Source organism: Salvelinus namaycush, chromosome 13, assembly GCF_016432855.1.
Source record: "Salvelinus namaycush isolate Seneca chromosome 13, SaNama_1.0, whole genome shotgun sequence".
Lineage (NCBI taxonomy): Eukaryota > Metazoa > Chordata > Actinopteri > Salmoniformes > Salmonidae > Salvelinus > Salvelinus namaycush.
The window spans coordinates 13,126,274-13,141,745 of NC_052319.1; the positions used below are offsets into that span (position 1 = coordinate 13,126,274).

Below are 15,472 nucleotides of genomic sequence, written 5' to 3' on the forward strand. Positions count from 1 at the left end.
GAGCCAAGAATGTAAAGGCATGTCATTAAATGCTTCTCCAACTCAGCAGTGTTCCTGAATGCTGTCATATTTTAATTTGGAGTTGCAGTTAGTTTGATTGTTACAATAGTATTTAGTAAAAAAATGTCCTGTATTGTTCTTTGTCATTCGTAATCAAAATATAGGTTGAAAATAATGAAAGAGTCACATGAAATGCAAATAAATATTTGCCCTTTTTGAGTGGGCTATTGTGGATTTTGTCAAATGAAATATTATTGTAAACAACGGGAATTACAATGCCATTTGAGAGAGGCAATATTAATGGTAAAGAATTATGCATGTTATTATATGTAAATATCAATATGTTTTAGATTAGGCCTACTTGGCATTTTCGTCAGTGAAATGCATTTGTGATTATTTATCTTTTTCATGCATTTTTCCTTAGAATTAAATCTATGTTCCATCTGTTAATGGTCTGAAATGTAGGCCTATTGCTAAGAACACGCATGTTCATCTTCAGAATTCCAGTTTGCAGATACTATAATCGGGGGGAAATAATGACAGTTATCAGTCGCACCCACCAAGTGCCCATAAAAATCTGTCCTCTGTTCTGGAAGATGATAATTATTGGTTGTACTACTATTATCATTTTCGCTGTTGATAGAGGAACCCTTTAAGTATTTTTCGAACGTTATTCCAGAAATAAATTGCTTTAAATTGGGCAATTTAAAGGAGAGAAGCCCAGTTATCCTTATAAGCGTTAATATTTTATAGAATTCTTCAAATCCAGAGATCCACTGTTAGATGCACATCGCAGACTAGACGTTGCTCACCATGATGTCAGCGCTCGCATTTTCAAAACACATTCGTAAGTTGCTTGTTCTGCTTTGAGTTCAATTATGTAATTAGGTTGATAATCACAGTGACGGAATTTAACTGCCTTTAATGTGTTATTCAGGTGAGGAGTTTGAGCTGCCGGGGGAACAGGCTAGTGGTGTTTTTGCTTTCGGCTCATCCACAGCAGAAGGACTCAACATAGGCCACATTGAAAAATAAAATGAAGATCTGGATTGTTGCTGCTTCTTCGTCACCCTCAGTGAGTGGTGCGCAATGGAGTATTTCTGATCTCCGATGTTGGCGATGTATTTTCTTCTTTTTCATCACATGATTGTCGATATTAAGTAAGTGAAAATGATGACTAATCGTCGTTAACACTTCATCTCAATGCTGAATGAAATGTGGATCTCCTGTATTCTTACTGTAACCATACATGTTCAACGTGCCTGTTATAGCCTAAGGATCAGCGTGGTTTTTTGAACAAAATGTCCTTCGAAAACTGAGCCAATAACAAAGGGAAACGGCCTAATCTTTAGTCAGTCGTTAGTTCGGGTAAATCAAACGTCCTCTGAAAAGCATTGTTCATGTCTACATAGGCTACAGTCGTAATGGGAAACTGGCCGCACCCCCACCAACCTCGCTGGGAATTATGTTAATTGAATGAGACTATGTTTAATATTCGGCTGTTTTACGATTAAACTAGCCTATATTATTATGTTACAGAGTAAATCGAAAATGTTAATTGTAAAATTATTTGTTTGAATTTCATGACAAAATCATGATCTTCCAGGCCATTTGGATTTACCAACTGCTGGGCCAATTAATAGGCACTAATAGATACAGAGGAGGTGCGGGCTGCATGACTAACAGCATGGGTCTGCATGCTCGCGCCATATTTAATACGGTATTAGAAAACGATTTACTTCCCATTAATGGCAACCGATGGTGCATCATTTAGTATATTGTGAGAGCTGGGCAATACATTTATGGCAACCAAAGGACACCCAATATGTATTATAGCAAAGCTATAGCATAATGCACTCCTATTTAACATGTACTGGACAAGAATTTGGAAATGGGTGATATTTAATTTGAAATGAAGGTATAAATAATAAATATAATCACATCATTGTCCACTCTCAACACAACCTGGTCAAATGTTGTTTTTTTGTTGTTTTTTTACATTGCTTTACCAAGCTTCAATAGCAGCCTCAAATGAATTATATGTTTAACCCACAAATGAAACATTTGGAGATTTGCCAGGGGTGTATTTTTTTACATTGGTTGACAATCTACGCCTACTAGATACTATTATTGTTTTGTAGGTTGATAACGCACGTTATATAGGCTACTACAGGCATTTTGTTTCTGGTCATGAAATGATTGCACATGTGGAGAATAGAGCAATAAAAGGCTATAGCCAGTGATGGAAAAAGTACCCAATTGTCATACTTTAGCAAAAGTTAAGATACCTTAATAGAAAATGATAAAGTAAAAGTGAAAGTAACCCAGTAAAATAATACTTGAGTAAAAGTATAAAAGTCTTTGGTTTTAAATATACTTAAGTATCAAAAGTAAATGTAATTACTAAAATATACTTACGTATCAAAAGTAAAAGTAAGAGTATACATCATTTCAAATTCCTTATATTAGGCAAAACGATGTTCTTGTTTTTTTCAAATTTAGGAATAGCTAGGGGTACGCTCCAACACACATCATTTACAAACGAATCATGTGTTTAGTGAGTCCGCCAGATCAGAGACAGTAGGGATGACCAGGGATGTGAATTGGACCATTTTCCTGTCCTGCTAAACATTCAAAATGTAACGAGTACTTTTGCATGTTAGGGAAAAACGTATGGAGTAAAAGTACATTATTTTCTTTAGGAATGCAGTGAAGTTAAAGTAAAAGTAGTCAAACATATAAATAGTAAAGTAAAGTACAGATTCCCCTCAAAACTACTTAAGTAATACGTTCAAGTATTTTCTACTTAGCTGGCTATAGCCTATATGGATAAATGTTGCAGAGAAACAGCCCAATGGTTTTACAAATATCAAGTTTAAGAAAGTGTTTCTTTTCACAACAATATTTTACGCATGAAACATAGGTTAGTCATTGCTTGAATTTATCAATTCAACCAGGACTCAGATATTTGAGACCATGAGCCATTGCGAGTGTTAAATATATGGCTAATTATGCGTATGAAAATTAAACAGTAGTGTTATGCTAATTCATCTTGCTTCAGCTGTGGCTCAGAGCACTTGAGACTGGCATTTGATCAAATAGACCTGTAAGTAATATATCTGTGCATGTGAACACCAACAGACTCTGTCAATAATTAGTAAATCTATTACAGTTTGTTTTGAGATACCGAAACAATATCTAATGAGAAATAAAACATAACTTTTCTGTTAAATAGGCCTATAACGCCTCAAAGCTACACTTCAATGTATTCATACGGCTATCTCTGAACATTATAATGTTTTGTTGTAGTGTGATTAATTTGTATGAAACAGTTCTTAAATGAATAATAATAATACAGGCTGTTTCTTAATGTTTAAATGAACAACAGGCCTATCGATACAACAGGATCTAACCATAGCCTACTTGTGATTGATAATAAAATAGGTTATTTCTTTATAATAAACAATTGAATTATTATTATTATTGTTATTATTATAAAATAGGCTGGATTTAATTGTGTGTTGTTTCTTTTAAAGCAGATATTTAGGATTTCAGTGTCTATTTTGCTAATACCTTTCTCTGCTACCTAAGCAATATTTTTTTTATTGACATCTCAGGGCTGAGTCTCAGGTTTTGTTGTTTTTCTTGAGTTTATCAGGTCCAAAGGACCCAACCTCAGGATCGCCAATCGGCATCATTCTTGGATAGAGTGGACCAATCAGCGACCGTCTTTGATGAATATTCATGATCCCTGATTCAAACCTTTGAGCGAGTTTGTCTAGACCCAGTGCATCATACCTAGACTTTTCACAGAGACAAACTACATTTTCTTATGAATAGAAAGAGAAAAAATCAGTACAGCTTAAATTGGGATCCATCCTTCACTGAGATCATAGAAGAAAACAAAAAAGGAAGAGGAGAGATCCGCCAGAAGAGATGACAATGACTACAATACCAGAAAGTCTTAATAGCCCTGTCACAGGAAAACCCGTTTTCATGGAATTTGGGCCACCGAGTCAACAAATGTCGCCTTCCTCAATGTCTCACGGACACTATTCCATGCACTGTTTACATTCTGCTGGTCATACTCAACACGAGAGCTCGTACAGTCCAGCCTCATCTTTTCCTAGATCTTTAGGTTATCCATACGTTAACTCCGTCGGCAGCCATTCCTCAAGTCCATATCTCAGTACAGTGCAGTCGTACCAAAACAGCTCGGCACTAACACAGACACAGTTAGAAGATACAGGTAAGCTTTCAACTTCATCCTTTTTGTCTCTATCAAGTTCTTGGAACCATTTGGTTTCTGTTTTCGGTCCAGCAAGCAAACGTTGGATTGGTAAAGCAACCCAGATGTTGGGGTATTAAGCGCGGTAATTATTTATTGCGTAATGCTATAAACAATGTACGCAATTAAGGGTAATTATACCTAAACTACAGCCTGTAAAACTTGCACTGTGATGCGCATTGCTGTACAGCGACTTTGGCGAGCTGTCTCCTGAGTAATTTTGCTATTTTCTCCCCTTCTCAGCACCAGAGACAGAGAAGAACACAGTTGTAGAAGGCGGAGAGGTGCGGTTCAATGGGAAAGGGAAAAAGATTCGCAAACCAAGGACTATCTATTCCAGTTTGCAGCTACAGACTCTAAACAGAAGATTTCAACAAACTCAATATTTGGCACTGCCAGAGAGAGCCGAGCTGGCAGCTTCAATGGGACTCACGCAAACACAGGCAAGTCAACGTTTGCTACCTTTACTTTTATTTAACGCTTGCATTTTAATGTACTTTTGAACACGTTAAACAATTGTAGGCCAATTGGTTACATTGGCTATTTATTCTCTTTTTGGTTGTGTTATAGACCGCTGTCTTCGTGTTTTGAATAAAGTTGGGTTTTATCAAATGTTTCATATTGATTATCATCATGCTGATGTTCTATGAAAAGTGTACAAATATTTCGAGGCTGGGAAGAAATCGAGGCTTTTACCAAAACATTATTTCGACATTCCAAATCAAAATGGTGCCTTACTATCCCCTGGTATAGAGTTTCTTGAAATTGCCCAACTAGACAATCTTAATGACCTTCATTGTCTCTCTCTTCTCAGGTAAAGATTTGGTTTCAAAATAAGCGATCGAAGTTCAAGAAACTGATGAAGCAAGGTGGTGGAACAATTGACAACAACACTTTAGCCCAGTTTAATGGTCGCATATCTTCGACTGGCTCTCCGGTAGCACCGGTTTGGAGCTCACCGACCACGGTGAAAACATCCGTGGGTACACCAGGGTCTTACATTCCAAGTTACACCTCATGGTATCCAACTGCACACCAAGAGTCTATGCAGCAACCGCAACTCATGTGAACATAACAGTGAGCTAAAAGACGTGCCCCACCCTCTATACCACCATGGCCCATATCAGGAGATGTTGGGTCAACCACCCAGCGTGGCCTTGCACTGGCCCGCTGCAGCCATGCACAGATGTAATCCGGAGTTTGCTCCCTAAGTTGCCAGCTGACATGTCGGCCTCCTCATACCGACCGACGGGACAGAGAACAAGAGCCCTGTGAGCCGAGAGACTGAAAAGGCACCGTTCGCGCCCAAGGGCAACAAGTCCTTTCATGTCACCGACAGACACCGGAAATTGTTATGAAAAATGGGTCCTCAAGCTGCTCTTATTATCTTTTGTGACATTTTAATAGGCTATGTGTTAAAGTAAATATATTGAGCTGTAACAAGTCAGTGAGAGTAGGCTATATTTATGTATCCTATGTCTGATTTTAAGATTGGCTTAATTTCTTATCCCAAGTATGATTTAAAAAATGGCGTATGAAGCCGCACGTTTCCAAGTATCAGAAGTAGGTCATGCATCTCCAACGAAGGTCAACATAGTGATTTGACCATGACCTTAAAACCTAGCTTTCAAACAGACAAAACTACCATTGGTTTATAATGTAACTTTGACCAACGAATGTAGGCCAATCCAATTAATAGTCTTATCATTTTGATGGGCATGGAATCGAATATCGAGTCCGTCCCTTAGTTCGTTCCTGCGCCATTGCGCTAGCCACATGTTGCTACCATGCTGTTTTGTGTGTTAATTTAAGTTAAATTATTTAGTTTTTTCAAAGTCTGTGTGTTTATTTAATATGCAGGTGTGTTTGACTTATGAAACGACAACAAAGTGTTGTAAATGCTGCTCTAATGCAAGCAAAACTCCTCTTCTTCGACGGAGCCCCAAACATTATGTGAAAAAGTTTAAATGGCGAGTGGCTGCTTGTGAAGAGCACTAAGTTGATCCCGAAGATGAAAATATGGTTTGTCATTGTTTGTTATGTGTTGCGCGGGTGGATGTACATAAGGACAAGATATAATAGGATTTTTTCAGCTTTGGTTTGTGCTGTAGCCTAATGATACATTGTGAAATAGGGTTTTTGTGTGTTCATTAAGATGAATGTGTTAAGCAGTCTATAGAAATATTTAGTTTTGTATTGATCACTTTAATTTATTGCTTTGTTTTATTGAAGTTATGTACATATTGTTGAAAACAGTAAAATTATGATTTAAAAGGACAGTATAACGGTGTCAGTAATATTGTGTTTATAGGCATGGTGCTGGCCTAGCCAGTGGGGTGGTGGTAACGATTAGAAAGTAAAGTGAAACCCTAAAACAAGTCCGTGTAGGCTTGCGATGTGACAGCTATTTCTTCAGGACGTTATATTTAAAACGAAATCGGTGGTAAGATACAATGTAATAAAATAAAGCCTCTATGGTTACTCATTTCATTTTCATTAGTCTACAATGTGCAGCATTGGCCGTATAGCCTACATGTGATTAGGAATAGGCTTTTAGCCAGGAATATTGTTCATAGCCGATGCCCAAGGGGCCTATTGGATATATATAGGCCTATCCGTTTTTCATAATCTCTTACTGTGTGCTGGATATCGCCATGCCGGAGACATGTCAATTCAGACTGGACACGATTAATCATGTGTCGGTTTCTATAACATTGTAATTCCTTCAACAATATAGTGCTTGTTTCTTTTCAGTTTCATTTAGCCGCTATAAGCTCCTTTCTCGCTTCTGTGGTTCCAACAAACCCCGTTTTCATCGATGAATAGAGGAGAGAGCAATGGTGTGTGTTAAGTGAATAATTGGGCGAGAGGCAGGTGCTGCAAACAGACTGGTTGGTCGAGGAGGTGGGGGTGGGGTTTAAATGTAGATAAGTAAAAGTGAAAAGTTCAAAGGGCCTCTTGTTTGGGGTTGATGGTTTAACTGCGCTTTTACAGAAAATTCTGAAGCACCCGATGAGCTGAGGAAAGGACCAATTGAGTGAAAACGCTACAGTTCTAAGGTAGACAATAGACTGCAAATATCACCCCGTGCATGCACCATGCAGTTTACACCCAGTTGTCCATTTCATAAACGTTAGGCCTACACGTCCAGTTCAAACATTTAGAAATATAAATGTGGCCTATATGTGGTGCCTGGGAAAAATATACTGCAGCAAAACGTTTCTGCTTATTTACCATAATACAAAAATCCAATAGATTTCTGTGCTAGACTATGTGTGTATGCACAAAAGTGCGTGTGTAGTTTCCCATGAATATTAAAATGTTAGTGTTTAGTAATTAAGCTAATAAATTTGACACAATTTGTGTGACCTGCAGGGATGTTCTCCTGCGCAGAAAAGGCTCCAGCCATCCCTTGAGAAAACCACAGCAATCATGACGCAAACTCACCGCCACAACTTGCCCTTCCAGTTCACACATGCACAGATCGTCCATGTGCATGCCTTTATTTATTGTTTGATTTAGTGTAACAACCTGATCACATTGCTGTTATTGTAACGTTGCCATTTACTGTATGATTTTATTATTATTGTTCAGGAAAGGGAGCAGAAATAAGTGTGTCTTTGTTTCATTTGTCAACAGTTAAATCAACTATTGGGCCTAATACGCATAACAAATCATTTTATTTTTTGTCAATCAACAATATTATATTATATGTATCGTTGCGTTTTCCATTCACCTGGTATTAGTCGGCCTACTTTTCATGAGGAGTAGCTATATAGCCGTGAAATAATAAACCTTAAGAAGTGTAAGGTGTCTGCACTTATCTACTCTTCCTCTCCCTCCAAAAGACTAGGCGCAGCTGCACATCCAAGAGGGTCAGTGCTATTTCACTGTATTCTCCTCTTGATTACGAGCCGAGCCCATCAAACCCAACATAATTACAGTAATTTCGCCGTTATTTATTCTAATGCAGTTTCCCATCTCTGGGGTAATTATGAGCAATTTTTTCGCATAGGGAATCTTTCAGCGTTAACAAAAGAGTGCACTGAAAGAAATTTGCTGCGCAATGAAAAAAGTTAAATAGGTGAGCTGTCATCTCGCTGCTGTTCCCTGACATGTATGGCTGGTAAATTGCTTGCAGGTGTATAGTGCGGGATTGTCTATGCGAAGAAGGTTCAAAATTAGCAAAGCACAATGTAAGAGTAATGAAGGCTGCGGGTAAATTACAGAACGAGAGGAGGCTTAGCCTATTCTATTCATTTCCAATCCATAGGCTATTGAGCACCTATTTCCTGATGTAGAATCAGTCGTAACATAACATGGTAAGTGTTGTCTTGTCTCTGGAATAATCATCGAGAATCCTTGGTTTTTCAACACATTTGTAATAATCAGAAACCCCACTACAGGCTTGAGACGTTTATGACAAAACGTGTTACATTATGGCCACATAATTACCTTGTTTAAAATTACTCAAATTTCTATGTTTTCCAGTTGCCTAGAATAGGCTACTTGTAACAAATTACAGTTTGAGATGCGTGCATAATTTTGGCATTTCCAGAAATGAAATGCATGAGAAATATGCTGTCCAATTAAATTGAAAATAGATTTGTAATATTTTAATGAATAGGCATAATTCATTAACTAACCTACTACCGGTATATCCGTTTGATTGTTATAGCCTAAAAATTGTGATATCTTTATTAAACTATCAATTAATTAAATATTGGTGCATAATAAATAGCCCGTCGACCCCCAAAAACTTTTACAATTTTAAAAATAAAAATGAAATAACGCTCCATACATACTTACCTAAATCTCTAAAAAGGAACCACGCGGACTCTTTCTTTGTCAGGATTCAAAGATTCCCTTATTTAGATAGAGGCAGAAAAATTAGACTAGCATCCTGAAGCATCCTGAAGCATGGCCAAAGGTTGAGCGCTTGAATCCCATAAACTGTTGACCATGCAGTGTTAAGTGCTAACAGCTATACAGCACAGCTATAACAGCACGGAAAATGACTGAACATTTCTGCTTTATTTCCCCTTTTTATAGCGGATGGAAAAAATTGTAGATTATTAGCATAAATGTTTACTCCTCATTACGCTGATGACATTGTGCACTCGAGATCTTGGTAATCTTTGGGAAAATGATGAGTAATTTTTTAAAATTTAAAGCAGCAGTTACCATGCAATTCAGGCTAATCTGCGTATGCTCCACACAGATATAATTATCGTCGAGTCAAGATGGTATGCTAGAAACTATGCATTGATATTTTCATTTATTTTCTACATACAACTTTGACAATGTTGATGCTTAAAATAGCTGGAAATGATCTTGCGCAAAAATTACAGACCGTATTAGGACATCTAAAATTGCGAAGGATTAAATACTAATTGCAGGCTTTCAGATCGGAAAGCCAAGAATTCTCAAACTAGAGCAAATGTGGAAGAAATTACAGATCAGGGTATAAACTAGGATAGGAATATGTCATTTTCAAATTGTCTACAGGATTCCGGAAGTATAAAGCCACAGCATTGCTAATCCGTATGAGAGAGACATGGGTGCAGGGCCAATGAGCGAAAGACATATCATGCACTCTTTGAAAAAAATGTTCTGGAAAGAACCAAAAAGGGTTCTACGCTTGCTTCATATATGGCACGCCTTAATGTTCTATATAGAACCGAAATTGGTTCCATGTATATATGGAAACAATGTTGGTTCAGTGAAGAAGAACCCTTGGGGTTCCGATCAAAGAACACTACAAACTAGTTATATATAGAACCTTTAGGGGTGCCATATATGAAGCAAGCAATATAACCCTTTTTGGTTCTATCCAGAAACTTTATTCCTAAGAGTGTGGTAGTGATTTTCATTAACCACTGTGTGTTCGATACTTTTTCATTTGACAGACATACACTAGGTCTATATTCAACAAAGATAAAATGTTATTAAATCAGTCATATTTAATTTATTTGATCCCGTGCGTAATGGCTACAAATATGTTTCCATAAATTAACGTTATTATTGTTGTGTAGACACAGGAAAGACTCGAAGTGCTGCAATTCAGCTGAGGGCATATGGACACAAGACCTATCCGAAGCAGGTGAATTAGTGCATGTTTCTTTGAGGAAATTCTTGTTCCATCAAAATGTCTCCATGGGAAAAGCGTCAAAGCGAATGAGTACTTTTACGCATATTACGCATGCACTTGCTCATCGCAAGCCTAATGTGTGAATCTTACTAAATGTAAAGCACCACTTATTAAACATATATATATATATATATATATATATATATCCAAGCAATCATATATTCACCGTAGTCCACAACCAAATGTGTGTTATATTGCTTTTTTGCTCCACGGGCTCACTCAACATGTGGTAGGCCTGCTATCCCGAGGGACTCCTCATATCAAGATAAAGCAACGACAGCCCCAGGGAGAATGTTCCATCTTGTAATGTGACAATCACTGACAAGGTACATCCTTATTATGCAAAACGATTCCACTTTATGTGGCTTATGATCACTCAACCATAAAAAGCAACGGGTTGACATGATTATCAAACCTAGCAAACGCTCGTCTATTGGGCTAGATAGGCCTTCAAGGCTATGTCTTGTATATCACTTAAGAGAACACGGCGAATATATGCTCATGTTTTAATATTTTTTTATTTTTAAGAATGGTGTTGACTATTCATAATGTAGCCTTGTCTACGATGGACAAATCGACTGTAGGTCGATTCGCTCATGAGAACCGACGAGAAGGGCTTTGTGTTGTGTGAGTGAACAAGATGTGAGAAATGTTTCCATGTTGCTCAGCTTCAGGCGGTCTTGGGTCTAGTTTTTTGGTTGGGCTGAGTTCATAAAATGTCTGGAGAGCGGCACTCTGACTCCAAAGAGTCTGAGGGGTTGAGCTCAGTCATACGCCCTCATCTTCCCTTTCGCATGCCAAGGCGTGTTGCGTGCCTTCGAATACTCCAGCGCTCTCGGCGCCCTGGGCACTATGTCTCGGCTCTGTTAATCATCTTGTCTGTATCAGGTTCCCCGAACCATATACCCAGCTAGATTTAACGTGTCTATAAAACATGAGTTAAGAAGAGGAAACAATTTGCAACCAATAATGAATACAAATGCATTCCCAAATAATGGTATTTTAATGTGCATCTTCCAAAAGCTTGTCGAGCCCATAGCCTACCTGTGGCGTTAATCAAATTTTGTGAGCTACGTTGAAAGATTTACAAGGGTTAGAAACATGTCTTTTGATGGACCCAGAACTCTTCTGGCGCCGTAGTACTGAATGGAAGTGGAGTATAGGTTTCTTCTCTCTATAGGCTAAATAAGAACGCGCAATATAGTTTATTGACAGGCCATAAAGAATCGGGCTAAGCGTTAATCAAAAACTAAATCCACTTCTTACTCAGTATGCCAATTTCTTAAAGTTCTTAAAATGGAGAAAAACCCATTGTGAACAGAAAACATAATTTTATTTAAATAACGTCTGATCATATAAAGAAAACACTGCTAACCATACAATAAATTAAAGACAATACACCATAGAAATGTTATACAAGTTAAGTAGAATAGGGGACAATCAGTAGCTTATGAAGGATAAAACAACCGTAAAGAATAGGTACAGTATTGGTCCCCAATATCAACAAAAAAAAATGATGCCAGGGTGGCATATCAAAATAATGTTGTGAAATATGCACAAAGCCAAATTCTGACCTACAAAAGGAAACCAACCGTAAAGAATAGGCCATATAGAAATCTGTGTACATGTAGGCTAATACATGGATCTCGTACAACAAAATTAGGTAATTTTCAAAATGCACGACGCAGTCGAAAATTGTGCTACATATGTGTCAGTTGTTCACGTCCTGCAATCAACTTTGGTCTCGCGCTGATTCAAAAGTAACACACGTTCGTAAAAGCATCTTACTACGTGGTTGTTTTGGCTATTAGTGGTTCATAAATCTCATCCATTAAAATAAACACAATAAATAAATACAAAAATAACTGTAAAAATATGTAGTCTGCCATTTTGCCGGTGCGAGCACGGTGTCATTCTGAATTACCCTAGCAGCTATAGGCTTAATGAAGTTGGCCAAAGTTGCGCGTAAAGTTCGCTTGGTGAGGTCTGTAAAAATGTATAATGACATTTTGTCTGTTTCACCAGTATTCTCCGAGTAAGAGTCAGTTGTATTAAAATATTGTCCCAGCGCTCAAGGCGGAGTTGTGGTGGTGCTGGACAAGCGGGCCAGCCTGAAGATGCGTTGCAGAGTTCGTTGATGAGTACCAAGAATAGTTTGCCAAGAAAGAAGGCGCAGTCGTATTTGGAGGGCTACTGCTCTGAGATAAACTGGAGTTTACAATGTTCATTCTTTGATTCTGTGGAAAGTCCCAGGCAGTGGCGGGTGGAGAGTTACAGGGGGGAGACTCGCTGGAGGTCACATGTTGCTCAGGGGGGATTTCTCCATTTTTCCACAACTTCTTGAACTTGGAGCGACGGTTCTGGAACCAAATTTTCACCTGAAAAGGAACACATTGTTACTATTGCTCTGAAGTTTATTTAAAATGTATCCTAACGCAGATTAATAGTGAGAGACTAACTATATATACACAACAAATGCTGGATCAAGTTAATAAATAGCAGTCTAAAGCGAAATGTCAAGCCTATATAAAATAAGTAGCCAACCTGAGCCTGATTATATTATTCACAGAGTGATGCGGGATTTGACAGCTACGGGACGCATTAAGAGTTGCACTAACCTGGGTTTGTGTAAGGCCCATTGAGGCTGCCAGCTCGGCTCGCTCCGGTAAAGCCAAGTACTGTGTCTTTTGGAATCTCCGTTGAAGGGCGGCCAGTTGGAAACTTGAATAAATAGTTCGAGGTTTCCTGACCTTCTTTGGTTTCCCGTTAACCATTCGGATTTCAGGTTCACTTTCTTCTTTCTCTGATAAATACATGTAAGAACAATAACTAAAACACACCACGGCTGGTCTTAATATAACTTACATATAATAGAATACGAATGTGAATAGGAAAGCATTGATATGTTATTTACCTGCATCCGTTGGAGTCGGTGAAGAACTCGAACCATAGGAGCCGTAGGTGCCATAAGAGTTGAAACCAAGGTCGTATGATTTAGTATTGTATTGAACGCTGCTCATACCACTGTTGTGGTACTGGTAAGTTCCGAGTTGGCCATATGGAGACCCTGCGCAGTATCCAGGCTGTTGGCTATTGTAAAAGCTGCTGTCCGTTGCAGTCGATACTGGTAGAGTTGGGGACTCCTGCGATTTATGCAAGCTGTGGTAACTGTTCGAGGTAATCTGGTTCGAATGCATATCTGTACTGAGACTGTCAAAAACTCCAGTCATCTTGTAGGTAAAGTTGCACAACTAAATGTGCTTGAAGCAATGCAATTGAAAAAGTCAATTTGCAACGAATGCTTATATCTCGTGGATTAAATTCGTTTTGAGTTTAAAATGGCATCCCCATGAACTTTACCAAAAAACGACGAAGGTGTGTCCCTATCACAGTGGTCTGTGATTGTCTGTTACCTAGGATGCTAGCGGGCGGGCATTTATCCAGTATCACGTGGGAGGCAGAGCTGGTATATTTGAGGCAGCCAATGAGTACAGGATGCATGTCTGACAACTCCACAGATTTTCAGAGTCCACTATTGACTTATCCCGCTTGATTGCCTTGCACCGATTGAAAAGTAAAAAATTATTTAACAATACACTTGTAAAGCCTAGGCTATTAAAAGGCAGGGTTATATAAAATATTCCAAAAATATAATATTGAGCTTTTATGTATCTGTTAGAGAGAAATGTGCTGTCTGAAAAGCGTTCTGCCTCCTTCCTCTAAAATCAATTCCGAACTTCAGATACCCGTGCGTAAATGTAACTTTTGCACAAATGTTCCACTAACATGACTTTATGCGCGCATCTACGTTAGAATTCGACCCTAAGTGAATTCAATTTTTATTTATATGGATCAAGATTGTATTTGTTTTAAGAGATGTCAAAGACAACTATAGTTTTACTTGACACAGGATCATATTTCCACGATAGCACGATAGCCATAGGGAATCATGGCATCTGTGCGCCACCTGTCTGTGCCAAATAGAAACAAGCAAAAAAAGCCCATCGCACGCGCGCACACATACACACACACACACATACGCACACACACGCACACACACACACTGCTTTGTAAACATTTTAGGCTACTCGCCAGATTAAGGTGTAGACCTAAACGGCACAGCAATGAAAATATGATGATGGGAGATAGCGAGAATGTTCCCTTCACCTTTTGCTTTTGGCGTGGAGTTTATGATCGACAGGGAGCCTGACATTGGAGCCCTGGGCTCTCATCATCGATATACTATCTGTAGCCCTCTGAAGACGGCCATGGTAGGCTGGCGTCCTCATGTGGTGGCAGAATATAAATTGTGATGTTTTTCTCGTTGAAAGGGGGATGCCTGAGAGATTATGTGGGCTACTGTAGGCCTACTGAACTACCAGCCGAGCGCCCTCAAAAAACAGCACGCACTTCGATCCCAGAGGACAGGGATGCGAGTGCCCTACACGGAGAAAAACTATAGGGGAGACAATTAAGGACGTTGGGGGTAAAACATTAGAAGCAGCTGGCCGGTGGTGCAACCTGGCTTCAGAGAATTTCGAATTATTCTGTACGTAAATCCGAGATACTCCGTTTAGGATGATATGTTACATTTCGTTTGGTATGTATTAATTTGTGGATGTCCATCACCCAGTGACGATTTTAGCTTGCAAAGCCACTACACAACACAACACTAAACAATACATGAATTGCACTGTAACAGTGACAAACGGTGCCCAAAAACTATTAAGGCCTACATAAAGCTGTCCTAACAGCAGAGCTTTATTTTCAGCAGTGAATCCTTACCGCCGCTTCACCTGGCTATCAGCGGAGCCTTGTCTGGCAGCGAAACAGTAAATTCAGCCTCATTTACTGCCTTTAAAAAAAAACATAGCTGAAATGGCTGACTTGCTTAAACAAATGTGGGTTCTACTGACAATTGAGATGTACAAACTATGGCATAAGGGAACGATGAGCAAGAGGCAATCCGTAATTTCGATTAAGACATTAATGAGCGCGCTAGGATGGATGTAGTCAGTATAACTATTTGTTCA

The 15,472-nt window shown here is 38.7% G+C and overlaps 2 protein-coding genes across 3 annotated transcripts; one reads left to right on the top strand and one right to left on the bottom strand.

Moving 5' to 3' along the window:
- Positions 1–3,936: 3,936 nt before the first annotated feature.
- LOC120057868 (homeobox protein Dlx1a-like) lies at positions 3,937–5,357 on the top strand. 2 transcript variants are annotated; one of them, XM_039006338.1, is made up of 3 exons: positions 3,937–4,249; positions 4,532–4,731; positions 5,103–5,357. In XM_039006338.1, exons 1-3 carry the CDS (start codon positions 3,937–3,939, stop codon positions 5,355–5,357), a joined length of 768 nt encoding a protein of 255 aa, XP_038862266.1. The 2 variants fall into 2 exon arrangements, with proteins under 2 accessions (XP_038862266.1, XP_038862267.1); XM_039006339.1 differs by lacking the exon at positions 4,532–4,731 and having other exon boundaries at positions 5,103–5,125.
- A 7,133-nt stretch (positions 5,358–12,490) lies between these two features.
- Positions 12,491–13,669, bottom strand: dlx2a (distal-less homeobox 2a). Its single transcript, XM_039006340.1, has 3 exons — positions 13,354–13,669; positions 13,058–13,242; positions 12,491–12,817 (listed from the first exon to the last, which is right to left on the bottom strand). The coding sequence occupies exons 1-3, from the start codon at positions 13,667–13,669 to the stop codon at positions 12,491–12,493; spliced, it is 828 nt and encodes a 275-aa protein (XP_038862268.1).
- Positions 13,670–15,472: the final 1,803 nt, after the last annotated feature.

Excerpts from the sequence above, each read along its gene's own strand:
- dlx2a (XM_039006340.1), bottom strand. The coding sequence starts at position 13,669 with ATGACTGGAGTTTTTGACAGTCTCAGTACAGATATGCATTCGAACCAG. Across the intron at positions 13,243-13,353 it reads ACCGACTCCAACGGATGCAG|AGAAAGAAGAAAGTGAACCT; the intron begins GTAAATAACATA and ends TGTATTTATCAG. Across the intron at positions 12,818-13,057 it reads TGGGCCTTACACAAACCCAG|GTGAAAATTTGGTTCCAGAA; the intron begins GTTAGTGCAACT and ends GTTCCTTTTCAG.
- LOC120057868 (XM_039006338.1), top strand. The coding sequence starts at position 3,937 with ATGACAATGACTACAATACCAGAAAGTCTTAATAGCCCTGTCACAGGA. Across the intron at positions 4,250-4,531 it reads GACACAGTTAGAAGATACAG|CACCAGAGACAGAGAAGAAC; the intron begins GTAAGCTTTCAA and ends TCCCCTTCTCAG. Across the intron at positions 4,732-5,102 it reads TGGGACTCACGCAAACACAG|GTAAAGATTTGGTTTCAAAA; the intron begins GCAAGTCAACGT and ends CTCTCTTCTCAG.